This window comes from Pseudorasbora parva, chromosome 25 (genome assembly GCF_024679245.1).
Source record: "Pseudorasbora parva isolate DD20220531a chromosome 25, ASM2467924v1, whole genome shotgun sequence".
Taxonomy (NCBI): Eukaryota; Metazoa; Chordata; class Actinopteri; order Cypriniformes; family Gobionidae; genus Pseudorasbora; species Pseudorasbora parva.
Window position 1 is genome coordinate 19,353,319 of NC_090196.1, and position 16,758 is coordinate 19,370,076.

General features: G+C 38.2%; 1 protein-coding gene across 1 annotated transcript in view; it reads right to left on the reverse strand.

Moving 5' to 3' along the window:
- The window catches only part of celsr1b (cadherin EGF LAG seven-pass G-type receptor 1b), a 53,490-nt gene that overhangs the window by 5,629 nt on the left and 31,103 nt on the right, over positions 1–16,758 (reverse strand). Inside the window, exons 7-25 of the mRNA XM_067436328.1 lie at positions 16,072–16,235; positions 15,661–15,786; positions 14,254–14,420; positions 13,927–14,112; positions 13,182–13,295; positions 12,921–13,095; positions 12,046–12,187; positions 10,485–10,605; positions 8,910–9,093; positions 8,449–8,550; positions 7,800–7,894; positions 7,456–7,665; positions 6,639–6,822; positions 6,416–6,553; positions 5,873–6,083; positions 3,351–3,518; positions 3,115–3,241; positions 2,824–3,024; positions 2,543–2,717 (exon numbers count right to left, since the gene is read on the reverse strand). Coding sequence (XP_067292429.1) covers positions 2,543–2,717; positions 2,824–3,024; positions 3,115–3,241; positions 3,351–3,518; positions 5,873–6,083; positions 6,416–6,553; positions 6,639–6,822; positions 7,456–7,665; positions 7,800–7,894; positions 8,449–8,550; positions 8,910–9,093; positions 10,485–10,605; positions 12,046–12,187; positions 12,921–13,095; positions 13,182–13,295; positions 13,927–14,112; positions 14,254–14,420; positions 15,661–15,786; positions 16,072–16,235 — 2,990 coding nt within the window. The remainder of the gene's footprint in view (positions 1–2,542; positions 2,718–2,823; positions 3,025–3,114; positions 3,242–3,350; positions 3,519–5,872; positions 6,084–6,415; positions 6,554–6,638; positions 6,823–7,455; positions 7,666–7,799; positions 7,895–8,448; positions 8,551–8,909; positions 9,094–10,484; positions 10,606–12,045; positions 12,188–12,920; positions 13,096–13,181; positions 13,296–13,926; positions 14,113–14,253; positions 14,421–15,660; positions 15,787–16,071; positions 16,236–16,758) is intronic.

Sequence of the window (16,758 nt, forward strand, 5' to 3'; positions counted from 1 at the left end):
ACAAGAGTACACAAAATCAAGAGTTCGTTGTTAGTCACTAGCAGCACAGCAGCTGCAGACAAACAATGACACTCAAAATTGTCCTGTTACTATAACTAATGTTACAACAAAAAGCATAACTTATATATATAAATAAATAGCAAAACCTGTGTTACTCAAGTACTGAGTAAAACAAATGCAACCTTATGGTGTCAGTTTTCAGGCCTTCCCGCTTAAGGCCTCGATTTACTAATGGCGAAGTTCTTTTTCGTTCTTCACTTAGAGGTAAGACGAAGTTCGAAATATGTGACCAGCGGTATACTGTTAGCGAACATCTTATACCGCCCACACTGCTGAGAGTGACATTTAGATGAATATGTAAAAATGTGCTGTGCACACAACAAAATTGAGAAAATATTTATTTTATATAATTTATATAGCACTTTAAAAATAAGATTGCTTAAAATCAAACAAGCTTTAACTTATTAAACAGGAAAAACAGTATCAGTGTCTCATTTCATCAGAAGTACAACTTAATTTTCTACTATAGAGTGATGTTTTCACTTGCGGACGTTTGACCTCAACAGACTCAACAGGAGAAATGATATTACATAATTGGCATGGACCAATGGTAGCACAAAGGTGTTTACCATCCGGAGTGAACTTTTCCGGAAACCAATCAGTGTGTTCTTCGATTTCCCTTGAAGTATATCGGTGCCTTTAGGTCTTGCCAGTGCTGGAAAGCATTTCAAATGTTAACGCGGGTACTAAAGCTTGTGCCTGATCATAATAACCCTTCTTTTTCCAGACCTCTGACCTTTTCTCGTTTGTAATGTCTCTCAGCCACCTCTCTTTCTACAGTCTTTATTTCAATCTCCCTCTTGCTCACTCTTTCTCCTCCACATCATAAGTGGACATGCCCCCTACAGTTGATTGGCTACAAATGTGTTGTGGTGCTTCATCCGATCCACTTTCAACCGCGTTCCTCAGAAATCACTTACTGTACCTTTAGCACTTAAACCGTCCAAAATAACTTCCAAACAAAATGTTGGCGAGGGGGTTTCATATACTAAACATTTTGAATGAGCACCTGAGTACAGGGTATATACAGCAATCCTTAAGTTAAATTTACTACTTTTTAATACCTTTTTCACTACCTTCAGAATATTTTTTAAAACCATCACGACACTGAATTGCAAGTGTTAATCAGCGACCTTTCTATTATTATTCACACAGATTTTGACATATATAACATACAAAAAAAAGAGCAGATTTAGAATCGACAGCAGGAGGAAATCTGTTATAAGTTATCATTCAGACACAGTAAAACACATCTCAACATTCACAATGGTTGGTTAAGGAGAAGCATTACTGCACACACATCTGATTTACATTAATAATTGGTAATTCAGCAATTAAATTATTTAGTGTTTTTTTTTCAACAACAAAACCTGAGCCAAATATTACATTTCTATAACTGTGATAAGTTGTTGAATTTAACAAAATACTAAAAACTAGTGCTGTCAATCGATTAAAACCTTTAACTAGATTAATCACACATTCTTTCTGTGATTAATCGCAATAAAAAAAGAAATGTTTTTGTACGTTTTTTATATATTTTTTAATATAATAATTTCACAGTTAATCAAATTAATGTAGAAACAACATAAAAACAGTCTATTTTAAATACTTGTTTAAATGGCATCTGTTTATGAATGAAGGCCAGTATTACTGATATTAATACAGCTACTGATTTTTTTTTTATATTTTTTTTTTACATTTATTATTAGGCTTCAAAAATATAACAGTTTTAATTTAAGTAAACTTAAAACAATGCTAACATAAACCCATAATAAATGTCATGTTTACTCCTGCCCTTCCTGTCTGAACAGTTAGGAAATATACAGAAATTTAATAACGTTATCAAAGTTATATGTAGTCTGCACTGCATAAACTATAAATTAAATAGTTAATCCTTATTAAAGCTACAAAAGTTATTTACTCAAGAGCAGCGAGTCATTTTCTCTGTCCCCTGACAGGAAGCTTTATTGGCTGCTGCCCCTTTAAGAGCAGACAGACACGTGGATCTCACTGTCTATGGATCGCGCCTCATTCTCTCACAACTCTTTTTGTTCATTTTAGACTTTATATAAATCATTTAAGATTGCTCTTATGAGGATAGTCGTTGGAGATATGCCTTGAGGCAAGTCTAAAATAAAACGTAAGCCAGCCACTTCTGTTGAGCGCGCAGTGTTCTGAGAGGATGCCGAACGACCACTGAATATGACGTCAGCATCAAACACACGCCGAGACGGAGACGAAAGATCTTTGATTATGTGCCCAGATATGCTAAAGCCCATATTTAAACGAACTAACGCGAACGCAGATAGAATTTCAATCAGAATAGGACACCTGATAGTCTGAAAAAATAATACCTAGTTTGGAAAAAAATAATACCTCTGAGACCACATTTAACACTTTTAATGGCCTTAAATTTGGCAATTTTGATTTATCACTTTTTAATACTTTTTAAAACCCCGCGGACACCCTGTGAGTATCATACCAGTGATAACAGCAGGAATCCCCCAACCGATAGCGTAGTAGAAGCGCATGTGGCCCTGGTTAATGTTACGCATCTCGGTCAGCATGCGATAGATGTGCAGCCCCTCCACAAACATCCAGGCAAATGCGCACATGTACGAATAATGTAGCAGAATGGCCACAACTGTACACACAAACTACAAAGCAGACAGGAAACAGGTTTAGTATCTCACAGAAACAAGATCATTAAAATTAAATTATGTTATGGATATTATTTATAATATAACTCTGCCTGCTGCTCACCGGACTGTCGGTCTGATTGATGCCAGCGAGGAAGATGAGCTCAGAGAGGAAGATGGCGGCAACCAGGTTCTTGTGGATGCTGTGTAGGTTGGAGCGCAGCTTGCGAAGAATGGCCAGCAGGAGGAAGGTGATGAGGAGGGCCACCAGAGAGGCGGACACTGTGGTATAGGTCACCACTTTCAGAGGAAGTACATCACCATGCTAAGGATAAGATAACAGCGTTCACAAACAAGTTAGTTGGCTGTATACTAGCATAATTTCCCATAACCAAAATAGCTGGTTGTGTCCTACCTCTCGTTTGGACATGTCCATCAGGACAGCAAAACTGGTCACGTGGTTGCACTGGCAACTGATGTGAGTGGAGTTCCTGAAGACCAGCTCACAGCCTTTAGAAGACCAGGCACCTCCACCAGCAACCCTATAAAATAAGAGCAGGGAAGACAAAATTATGAAGTATTCCGCAATCACAGCATAAGCAGAGCTTTCCTAAGATATTGTATTCATTTATTCATTCATTAAGAACTCACGGGATGGAGTGGTTCCAATAAACACACACAGGTTTGGTCCTCTCTTGGGTCTCCAGGAGCCTGAAGTTGAGGGTGATGGGTCTTTGGAAGGGTGTGGGGAAGGTTTCTCCATCCCTGTGGACCACCACACTCACTACAGGTGTGTTGATGATAGGACGAGTGGGCAGTCTGGGGATGTGTAGAGCACCAGACACGTTTGCAACAAGAAATATATATCAAATAAATTTGAGATGAACAAAATCTTTATATTGGCATTAGATACACATTATATTAATACCATATAGGTTATTGGCCGATATTAGTTAATGTTTCATTTATCTGTGTTGGCTGATATTTATAGCTTATAGTACGGAAGCCCATTTCCAGCACAAAAAATAAATAAAATAATCTGTTAAAAATAATTATAATTATGACTATGGAAGCATACGGGAAGCAATATTCAATTTGCAATGCAATATGCAAAATGGCCATGCAATATGTAAAATGGAAATGCATTTCAGAATTTGAATTTACATTTTCCATACATTTTCCATTCAAAATGAATAGTATAATTTACATTTGCTATTACCTACACTAGTTTTAACATATAATTTAAACATATTTAATGCTTTATAAGTTGCCAAATGAAAATGTATTACAGAAATGATAAGATGTTTAACATGTTCAAGCAAAAATTGTGACAAAATGATCATTTAAATGCTCATCTCCTCTATTTTTTTTTTTTTAATTCAGATTACATTTACCATCTTTTAACACTCACTGAAAGGTAATCTTTAAAGGGGGGGTGAAATGCTGTTTCATGCATACTGATCTTTTTACACTGTTAAAGACTTGGAATCCCATACTAAACATAGACAAAGTTTCAAAAGTTAAGGTGGACGTTTGATGGGAGTATTTCTTTGTCAAAAATACTACTTCCGGTTAGTCATAAGTTTCGGCAAGTTTTTTGAGATCATGCGTCCCCTTTGACGTTAATGGGGGCGGAATTTCCCTGTATGGGCCTTACGGACAATTCTACCGGAAGCGCGTGAGAGAGAGAGGGAGAGAGCGAAAGTAACAGTCTACACCCATCAAAGCGCTGGCTTGTAGGATGCTGGACAGGTGATGTGCACATAACAATGTCACCAAAAAAGTGCGTTTTTGGTTGCCAGACCAAGACAGTCCTGCACAGATTCCCCAAAAACCCCGCGTTAAGGCAACAGTGGATGTAATTTGCTTTTCCGGATCAGCAACTGAGTTGTGCGAATGTTTATATCTGTTCGCTGCATTTCGGTGCCGACTGTTTCATAAACAAGGCCCAGCTCGACGCCGGATTTTCCCGATCGCCTAATGCTGAATGATGGAGCAGTCCCAACGTTAGAACCGCAGGCGGTGAGTGAGACTGCTTCAAATGTCTGTGTTTTTGCCTATGCTCATCAAGTAGCCCAAACATGATCACGTATAGTTAATTGATCAATGGAGCATGCGATGTGTAGTGCGTGTACATTTGTTTAGCTGGCCACTATATGTGTAACTTTATGTTTGTGTATTGTAAAAGCACTCCAAACAACAATACACAAAGAGGGGGGAAATATGTTGAACTAAATAAGCGCGCTTCTTCATTCAAATGCGCTACTATTCCGTGTCTTTCTATGTGAACACTAACTTAACCTGCCGTGCAAAACCAGTCCGCTTACTGTCTACACAAACCACGCGTAAACACACACACACACACGTGCACAACTGCACTTCCCACATGTACACCTTCAAAGACAAAAATACGACGATATAATTCAAGTATAAATATGTAAATAACACAAGCCGCTAAGCATATTATATAGTTAGTGTATAACTTGTACCACATAGAGACGTCCTGCTCTAGTCGTTTTTGCTGCTGCTCCTGTTCAACTGCAGCCTCTGGGTCTGATTCCGGATCATAGATGTATGGCTGTATCTGATTAAAAGCCATATTTTTATTTTGAAAAAAGTTTTTTTCCCGCTGTTATGGATGACACAGCTTTACGACGCACTCGACTCAACCCAATAGCATCAGCGAGCACACGTCATTATTTAGCTCCGCTCACACGACACGCCCCCACCCGCTCGGCTTTTTTCGGAAAGACTCGGAACAGCGCATCTTTCTTATATAATTATAAAAAAAATAAAGACTTTTCAGAGATGCAGATGCAATGCTACTCTATAGGTACTCAAGATTGACATGACACTGACTGAAACTGAGTGTTTCACCCCCCCTTTAAAACACAAATAACACTGCTGAATGTAATCTTTAGCAAATCTTAAAATGAATATCCATTTTACATACTGTACATTATAATGTCTAAATTCACTAGTCGTACAGATTAAAAAATAAAATACTAAAAACTTAAATAATCTTTTTGATTTATTTAAAATATATATAATTTTAATATTGGCTATTTATCAGAATGAAAACAATTATCAGCTAACACATCAACAAGAATTTTGATATATGATAGCATTGCATGTCCTGGTCAAGGAATCCTGATGTTTGTATGAAGTTCTACCTAAGACTGCGGCGGTCCGGATCGTAACTCTCCGGAAGGAGCCGACCCAGAGACTTGTAGATCATCACCATGACTACCGCGGGTGGATCGAGTTGTTCTGCATGGCGTCTTTTCTTAATGGACGGTGTTAGATCAACAATATCTGATGCAACCTCGCTGATGAAAGACTTGGTTGGTGAAATCTGGGCTGGAGGCTCTGTTGTAAAAGCATCTATAATGAAATACAACAAAAGAAAGTTTAGATAATTTCCATGATTATTCCTTATAACCATAGGCCTCGATTCACAAACAGGGCTTAGATTAAGTCAGGATTGGGCCTTAGTTCAACTAGGGCATTTAAGTATCTTTTATAATACGTGCCTTTGAAAAAAAACATTACTGGTGTTCATCTTGAAACAAAACAATGGCACTGACATATTTTAAGATGTGTCGGTGCAAGTTGTCTGCAGTCAAAACAGCTTAAACTTGCATTTTAGTCTGGGACTAGACTTAAGCCCTGTCTCAGAAACTGGAGGTTAAAGTAATACATTTCAAAGTGAGAACCTTTGCTCTTTTTTGGCTTGGAAAGCAGGTTTGGAAACAGGACAGATGACTCCAGCTCTTTTGAGAACACCTCCTTAACCTCCTGAAAGCGAGGAAGCTTGTCTTGGTTTGCGGAGTCCAGGAAATCTAATGCAACAACTTCAACGTATAGAAAAAGGGTAGATTTTAAAAATGTATCACATTAAGCAGAGCAGAGATACAGCATGGAGAATGCAATACTAACTCATGTTGTCAGTGACGATGGTGAAGGGTCTCAGGTAGGTCTTCCTCACGTTCTGTACCAGAGTGTTGGCGTACTCCTCAAAGTGGTGCAGCAGAAGTGCCGTCCCACCATCAGAGCGCTGTATCTTCTCCCAGTGCTCCTTGTTGACTGGGTCAAGAATGGCACTTCCAGCTTTAATAATGTTCTACCACAACAAACAAGAGTAATGTTCATTAATACTGGATAATAACCACCCACCATGGGTAAAAAAACACACACACATACACTCCAAATATTCAATTTGAGTGGTTTTAAATGCCTTCTAATTGGTAAAAGCTGGTCATTTATGGTCATTATTTAATCACTAATCACTGACAACAGTAGTCTGGGCAGGATATTTTCATTTAAAAGTTGTCATGTTGTGTTTTGGCCTGAAGCGCCACCCTTCACCTATCTACCAATCACGAAGTCAGTAGTGTTTCGGCATCTAGGTTGCCAGCTCTGCTCTAGTCACCACAGCTGCAGCTACAAACGTTCCTGCTGAATACTGCAGTCTATCTGGCAACCTCGAGTCAGGGGAGGAGGGGGAGAGGGGATACACCGCTCTACAGTCATTTGAATGTGATTGCAGTACCAGTTTTAGCCACAAACTTACATACACTTCCTTTAAGATCTGCTTCCAATAGTTATATTTTAAAACTGAGCTTATAAATTCAAATGTTCCTGTTCCTATCATAGTCTGAGGTGCGGAACCCATTATATTGAGCTTGAATTTCAAGACGCTGAAAGATACTGTGAAATTCTGGAAGTGTGTGTGTGAAGGCTTTGAGGTCCATACCTTGTTGAAATCTGTATCATGAGTGGCGGTGAGCTCAAAGCCCTGCTGCAGACTCTCATGCTCTAACACGCTGGCCAGCAGATGGTAGGCAGTCCTCACATCATTTCCAAAGAGATGATCCGTGTGGTTGGTGGCGGCGTACAGCGCCCCCGCAAGGCTTCTTGATCTTTCTCCATCCATTCGAGAAGCATTAGCATGAAGATCCTCACTCTAAGTTACAAATGAGAAAGGAAACAACGGTCACTTCTAGGATTGTGGAAGAGGGCGTAGAATGTTTAATATTCCAGTCCATAATTTAGAACTACAATTCCCAACTTTAAATAACCAACAAAAGAGTCACAAACCTCTTTCTTTAGCTTTGAGAAGCTGAGGGAAGTGCAGTTGAAGAGCTCAGGTGGAAGCCAACCTTTATCATCGCTGCAATGACGGATAGCTGTGCCTGTCAAACAACGCATCAAATGTAGATATATCAATAAATCATTCAACAATAAATAAATCAAATGATGAAAATTCTTACGAATACTACCAGTTTGCACACATCTTCTTCGTCATTGTAAGTACTATTTTTGTAATTATAGTAAAATCATTAAAATGAATAAATAAATGATACAAATGGAAATATGGGATTTATGTAGTGACCAAAACAATATATTTATTTTATATAGAAAATAATTTCATGTAAAATATATTTTTATAAAACAAAATATATAATGTATTTTTTTTTTAACAAATATTTTACTTTTGTAATTTACCTTATAAACACAATTATATATTAAACTAGATTAAAAAGTTTGAAGACAAACTTTAAGTTAGCTTGGAAGAGAGTTGATCAGAAAGTTTGAAAAGGTTTGAAATAGTTTGATAAGTTTAAAGTTTGAAATAGTTTAAGTACAAAAATCAAATGTTTCAGATTCATTGAAGTATGTCCAAACTTTTGATTGTTTATGTAACTTCTTGATTTAGTTAAGGACAGTATAAATCATCTAGACTCACCGCTGGATCCTTTGGGGCAGTTTGTGGCTGCAGGGCCACCAAATGTGGTACGGGGCCACCAGATACTGCCTTCAAATGCTTTAGGACAACCGTCATAAACCACTAGATAACAAAAAAATGTGAGTGTGAATGTGAGAGAAAAATGATAATACGGAAAAACAGATGCCATTTAGTGTCACTTGCAAGGCTATGGCTTAAGGAGCCACAAATGCCTATTATTTCTGCTCCAATAAATATGACAGTCAGTACAGGTACTTCATGCTGACTTGAAAGCATTTTGCTTATGAATAGTGTATTACAGTTACATTTCATCATACAGTGCATGCATATGCAAGCTAAAATCGTAAACAGCTTTCATATTTATTAAATTGTCCGTGACAATGTCAAGCATTTTGTAACCGGTCTTGAAATGAGCTCAACAACAGTTAACTGCTATCCTGTTCAGGTGACAGCACACATACCCACACATCCCCCGACTGTCACCTCTGCGAAGGGGTTGTCACAGCGGTTGCACTGACGGCCCACCACACCCATCTTACAAGCGCACTGGCCCGTTACAGGATCACATGTCCGCGAATGCGCTCCAAGGTGAAAACAATCACACGGGTAGCAAGTGTCCCCACCAAGATGGCGAAAGTAATTGTCCTGAAAAATTGAGGAGGAAAGTATGGCATCTTGTGAGCATGGACCTGAGATCAAAGTTTAATAATGTACACTAAGAAATTCAAACTTTTATTCAGCAAGAATGTATTAAATAGATCAAAAGTGACATTAAAGGCATTTAGAGAGTGTTCACACTTGGCAAGTTTGGTCAAATTAAAACGAACCCTGGTGTGGCTGCTCTGTTAGTACGGTTTATTTGAATAAAAGCCATCCGAACCCAGGAGCGCACTTCCAAATGCAATACAACACGGACCAAAGACATGTATACTAACCAAAAACAGGACCTGATGACACAAGATGCCACCCTAAAAAGGACAGAATTTTCAAGCACACCAGTTTTTTCTTATCATAGCCATTTTGTTGCCCATCACAGTTTGACACAGGCATCAGAACCGTGTCTCCTCGCAGCAGATCTTCGTATGTGTGTGTGTGACCCCAGGATTCCTGTCCCTATTTTGACTCCTTTACACATTTTAAAAACTCTTTACGAGTTCTCATCTGGTCAAAATGCAATGAAATTCAGGCTAGGGACATACAACGAGCGCATTTAGCCTAGCACACAGCATTGTTTTGGATGTTTGGTAATTCCAGTCTCGAAATATACGTAAAAGCCAACCAGGCTGTGAACATATCTCTACACTGTAATAAAAAAAAAAAAAAAGTAAGTTACCTGGTTGCCTTGAAATCTTGAGTTCATTGAAATATATATATGTTTTACATCACCTTATAGTATTAAAAGATTTTGTAAGCATATTACGTAATTGTGTTTTATTTGTAATTATGCAGTGAAACATGCCAAATTTTCATGATTTATCAAATTCCTTTTATATTTATGTTGTTCAGATACAATAATATTTTGTGTTTTTATTAATTAAATAAATGTCCTTCATTGTATGAACTCAACCTTTTAAGGCAACCAGGTTTCTTACTTTTTTAAGTTAAACCAACAATATTTTTTACAGTGTATGTCTTTAGGTTCGGTTCTGTATTAAAATGTCAATGTGAACGAACGCAGACAGAAATAAACCAAGCAAACTGAACTTTCAGTGTGAACCCACCCTTAAATGTTACAGCAGATTTGTATTTTAAATAAATGCCGTTCTTTTGAACTGTGAAAAATATTAAGCCGTTTACAACATTGACAACAATAAAAATGTTTCCTGAGCAGAAAATCAGCATATTCGAATGATTTCTGAAGGATCATGTGACACTGAAGACTGAAGTAATGATGCTGAAAATTCTTTTAATACATTAAGAGCCACATGGTCCAGTTTATATTTATATTGTTGTACAAAAACTAGAAGTCAGTGGTTTCCCTTCAGTTCCTGTGCATTATATTGAGAGTCTGGAGCATGCGATCACTTGCAGCCTACCTTGCAGCTACACTCTCCTGTGGTTTTATTACAGTCCCTTTTGAAGCCTTTGCTGACATCGCAGTTACAGGGCCCACAGGTCGGGTATCCCCACCAGCCGTGGGCACAAGGTTGATCCCCTCTGTGTGTGCGAGCACGTCAAAGTAAGAGTGAAAAAGAAGACAGAGAAAAATAAAATCATTCAATAGTGCAGTTTAAACTTCAAACTATACAGAATGAGAATTTTAATTGGGGCTGAGACTGATTGGAAAAGTAGGGGGGAAGGATTTGCTTTGAAATTGGACATAAATTTCACTGTTAAATCAAAGCGGTTGATTCTGACTGCGAGGCAAACACGAAATTGCTTGTGTGAAAGCAATACATCATCCTAAGCTCGCTTCCTTTGTGATCATTTAAAAGAGAATGTTTTCATGGTTAAAGAAAGGAACAGAAACAAAATAATTTTGAGCATATTTGATCCTATTATTTTAGTCTCTTTTCTCCTCCTAAAAGAATGTAAATTCTTTTATAAAAGTTTTTTTTTTAGTTTACAGATTAAGAATTTGTATTCAATTATGTGCAAATAATTATGCTGTGGGATACCAGCGGGTACCATTATATTTGTATTATGTAAAATGACAATAAAAAGACTTTTCAAAACGGTGATTCTTTCAAAAAAGTGATTCTCCTAAAGAACAGTTTATCTTTAATGAATAAAAGACTCACCAAGCACTGGATTATTCCAGTACGTTACTTTACTTTGTTGCATTACAAATAAAAGCGTTACAGTGTGGGCGTCAAGGACATGTGGAATTACCAGAATTAAAGGAAAGACCAGATTTAAAGGATCATCATAACAATACCATCACAAATACTGCCAGCATCTGCTATCACAGCTTTCGCCACTTATAAAACCTTGGCAGTTCATGAAACAGACCATCAGACAATAAAGCTGTTGTCAGTCAGCGTGTTAAAGCATGTATCGAGCTTTAACTAAAAGTCCACCGATTTTCTTAATCCTAACCAAATCTAAACATTAAAGGGATAGTTCACCCAAAATTAATGTTCTGCAATTATTTCCAAGTCTGTAAGGCATTCCTTCTTCTGCAGAACACAAACAGAGATATTTTAAACAATGTCCCAGTGTTTTTTCTTCTTCTTTTTTTCCATGCAATGAAAGTCCGATGTTATTTTGAACCCCATTGACTTGTATTGTATGGACCACAATCATTTGAAACATTCTTCAAAGTATATTTTATATTCCACTTGAGAGAAAGTGGAAAAGGCATACAGGTTTGGAATAATATGAGGGTGAATAAATGATTTCATTTTTGGGTGAACCATATCTTCAAATACTATCATGACCCCTTTTTTATCATCAAACAAACAAAAATGGTATGTCTGATCATTTAGAAAATTACTAGCACATGTCTGCTTGATAACATGGGTAATTTGAGACGTCATTCATCATTGGACGTCATTCATGTCCGAAAAAGCTCATTTTTAGGGTTAGGGATTTGTTTTGAGCCCTAATCCATAAGCAAGGAATGAATGAATGAGCCAAAGAAGGAGAGACACTCACTTGCGCTCACAGTATTGGCCATAGTAATTGTGTCCACACTCGCAGCTGTAGCCATGTTTGGTGCTGGGCCTACGAACACAGGACGAAGTGTGTTCACAGGGGTTTAAGAGGCACGCATCCACACAGTCTCTGCCGAAGTAACCTGGGGGAAAGGAAAAGAGAAAAATACTGAGAAAATGGGTCTGTGTCAGATTCATTAAACTAGACACTCAAATCTTAACTTATATACACAAGACTCTAAAAGTCTAATTAAAAATGTTCATGAATTAGGGAATATCTTATGTAAACTATACTGCCAAAAGTATTGGGACACCCCTCTAAATCATTAAATGCAGTTGTTCCAATCACTTCCATGGCCACAGGTGTATAAAATCAAGCACAAAGGCATGCAGAGGCTTCTACAAAGATTTGTGAAAGAATGGGTCGCTCTCAGGAGCTCAGTGAATTCAAGCGTGGTTCCGTGATAGGTTGCCAACTGTGCAATAATTACATTTATGAAATTTCCTCACTACTAAATATTCCATGGTCAACTGTTAGTGGTATTATAACAAAGAGGAACCAATTGGGAACAACAGCAACTCAGCCACAAAGTGGTAGGCACAGATGTGCACAGTCGCCAACTTTCTGCAGAGTCAATAGCTACAGACCTCCAAACTCTGTGTGGCCTTCAGATTATCTCAAAAACAGTGCTTAGAGATCTTCATGGAAAGGGTTTCCATGGCCAAGTAGCTGCATCCTTACATCACCAACAAGTGCAATGCAAAGCGTCGGTCACAGTGTTGTAATTTCCATTTAATAGTGGTATCAACATTTCAGACCTGACTATATAACTACTCTAAGATTTTTTTGTTCCTTTGTAGCACTGTTGGTGTTACCTGGCTCACAGACACATGTGTGAGACGTCCAGTTGTCCCTGCAGTGGCTGTTTGTTGGACACAGGTTGGATAGACAGGCATCAGGTACACTACATCCGTCTTTAGCCCGGACTCGTGTCGCATGTCGCATGTTAATGTTGGCAGTGTTGGTGGAGGTCTCACCTATTCGCAGACCCTATGAGATAACCACATGTAATAACCATGTAAATAAAACAATACACACCTTTAAACAATGTAAATGGGCTTGTATGTGAGATTTACCTGCATACAGCCAGTAAATCCTCCCTGCACAGTGCCGTCTTTCTTAAGCAGTCCCCCGATAAACAAGTTCCTCAGTTTAAGCCCGGGCAGCTCATTACCGATCTCCACTGTCCTCTATACATCAAAACATCATCATACATATCTTAAACTCATGCATGCACAACTCAAACCACAAGCCTTTATTGGTGTTTCTTCAAGTAAAGACACTCTTCTATTGTAACCCTAGATGATTTGATTGGGCTGTACAGTCGTTCTGCAGAAATTTATAAATGTATAAAATTACTATTTATTCATTTATAAAGTTGCTGTTTAAATATATATATATATATTTGTATTTTATTTTATTTCAGTTGAGGTTTATTTTATTTTAAGTGGCAAGTTTTTTTCATGGTTTTTGTTTTATTTAAGTATAATAACCCTGCTCTAAAAATTAAAAAAAAACTATAATTACCATCTCCACCTTTTCCACCACAGAATGTGGTCAAACAAAATAAATAATTTGAGATTTGATGGAAATGAATAATGAATAACTCTTTAGAAACAATAATGACCAAAATCCCCAAGCAATCTATGTATATCCAACATTGAAAAATGATAGCAGACAAATTAAAGAAACTAGTGACGATATGAACAGTTTTAATTTAATTGATCTATGTCCACACAGCACCATGTTCCCATAGTTAAATAATATTTGTTTGACTAACCAGACTTAGGTGGTCTATGAAGAAATATTGAGATACTATACCTGAAACATGCCATAATCCAAAGACACGAGAGCCATATATTTGATGTCTTTGCCATCTTTTCCACTCTTGAGCTCGACAAGCACATGGTGCCATTCACCGTTGTCCACGCAAACCTGAGGAAAATCTAAGAGGGCCACACGTCTAACACCCAGAAACACCTGAAACCGAAGGTGTCTGTTGCTCACCTGGAAACGCAAAGTAAGAAGTTGAGAAATCTAAGCCAAACAAGGATGAGAGAATTTATCTGATTGATCTGCTTTATTAAAACAGATATATCATAGGGAAACAAGATTGAACGTGGTGGATTACTGAAACACAATACTCACCATAAGATTAATCTTGGAAAACTCTCCTGCAGTGGTCTGTAGCAGAACGCCTGTGCTTTTTCGGGTTCGAAACATAAGACCCATGTACCAGGGAATGGCAATGGTAATATCGGTCTCGCTCCATGACACCAGAGCGTGACCATCGAAATGCAGGGGGGCGGGCATAACTGCAGAAAGAAGACCATCAGACAACAGTTTAGATGACATCCAGTCTAGACAAAGTTGTTTTATTAACTGAAATCTGTTCAATTAAACAAATACACACTTAGGGAAATGCTTAGACACTCCCTCCTGTCCTGAGGCACAAATAATAACTATCATTCAGGGAGGAATGTTTCCCAGTCATCCAGGAGATTTCTTAATCAGGAATGTGAAACATTCTTTCACACCAGTTTCCTCAGGGCAAATATTTTATTTTCTCTATGCGAGGGCTGAACTTATGGAAATAAAAGTAGTATATCATAGACCCAACCCTGGGAGTGTGACAATGATATTAGTGATACTCATAGTTGGGCCTTCTCTTCAGTATTCCTAAATGACACTTATAGTGGGGAAGAAGACTTTCAGTGTCCTTTATGGAGTCTGAGAGCCCCTTATGCTTTCTTGTTCCACAGAAGAAAGAAAGTGATTCAGGTTTGGAGCTACAAGGGGGATTTGGATCTACTTCCATTGGCGGTATTATGACTTTTATGTTATTTTGAAGGCTCATTACATGGTGTGATCCCTCCATCCAATTGATAATCAAAAATAAATAGAAAATGCGGGTTCAAACGGGTTTCCTTCCTAGAAATTAGGTCAAACTAAGCTCACTGAAAATGTTAAGCCATTTGCAACCCTATTTGCTCTTTCAAATATTCATTCCCCGTTAAGGGGGACTCTTTGTGATTATAATGCACTCACTCAAATGGGTTTACAGTGTAAAAAACTTGGATGAATAGAAGGAGAGAAGGGACGGACGGACGGACGGACGGACGGACGGACGGACGGACGGACGGACGGACGGACGGACGGACGGACGGACGGACGGACGGACGGACGGACGGACGGACGGACGGACGGACGGACGGACGGACAGACAGACAGACAGACAGACAGACAGACAGACAGACAGACAGACAGACAGACAGATAGATAGATAGATAGATAGATAGATAGATAGATAGATAGATAGATAGATAGATAGATAGATAGATAGATAGATAGATAGATAGATAGATAGATAGATAGATAGATTACTGTCTCAGGTATGAGTCATTGGATTTGTGTACACATTGGTCAGTTATAAAGGGAAGGGCAAATCCAGGCACAAGATGAGAGGCGTGTCTGTGTGTTTGTGTCCATTAAGTGAAATCAAGTCAAAGGAAGAATGATACATAGAAAAGACTAGTAAAGAGAGGATTATCTTACCATGTTCACAATTCTTTCCTCCGTAGCCCAATGGGCAGTTACAGGTGTGGGTGTTCCATCTGTTCACACATACACCTCCATTCTGACAAACAATCTGGCTACAGAAGTCATGTTTTGCTGCACAACCTGAACAGAAAGGGAAAGTGCACTTTAAATATTAAGGGTTGGAGTTTGACAACTTAATGGACCGCTTTAGAAATGCTAAAGAAATGCATTCTTAAAAAAAAGTGCTGTGGAAAAAAAATATTTAAAGAGGTCATATGCACTTTTTTTATTGTCATTTTTCTAACGTCAAATTTTTGGAGAGTTGAGGAAGAAGTTTTGAGTTTGTTTTTATAGTACTCTGAAATGCACTAAAAAATCCAAGATATGATTTTTTATGATATGAACCATTGTTATATAGTTTCTAACCTGCTGAGGTCCCATTGTTGGCAATGAAGCCTGCCATGTCGATGGGCTTGCTGTCGATAGTCAGGTTCGTAATGCAGCCCACAAAGTCTCGGTTCTGTATGGGAAAATCCTCAGGGAGGTTTGGAACTCCACCCAGGAGCAAAGGGCCGGTAAGATCCAATGACCTGCACACAAACAGAAAGATTCCTGAAACCAAGAACAGAAAAAACTGCCCCAAACATTCTCAATTATGAAATAATACAGCTTTATTTAAAAAAAATACAAATTACAGCGATTATTCCAATCATTTGAAAATTAAATGATGTTTATGTCTAAGATATCTAGACCTTGAGGCCCAAAAAAGAGACAGCAATGACTTGAGTGGCTATTTTTATTAACACTTTTTTGTCCCCCATCCTTTCAACCCTCATTCAGCTCATTTCAAAACAAAAGGCATTTTGGTTTGGATAAAAATAAGGACAAGTTGATGACAGAATTAGCTTTTTTTGGGTGAGCTATTGTTCACACAATTAATATATACACACACACACACACACACACACACACACACACACACACACACACACACACACACACACACACACACACACACACTCACACTCACACTCACACTCACACTCACACTCACACTCACACTCACACTCACACTCACACTCACACACACACTCACACACACACTCACACTCA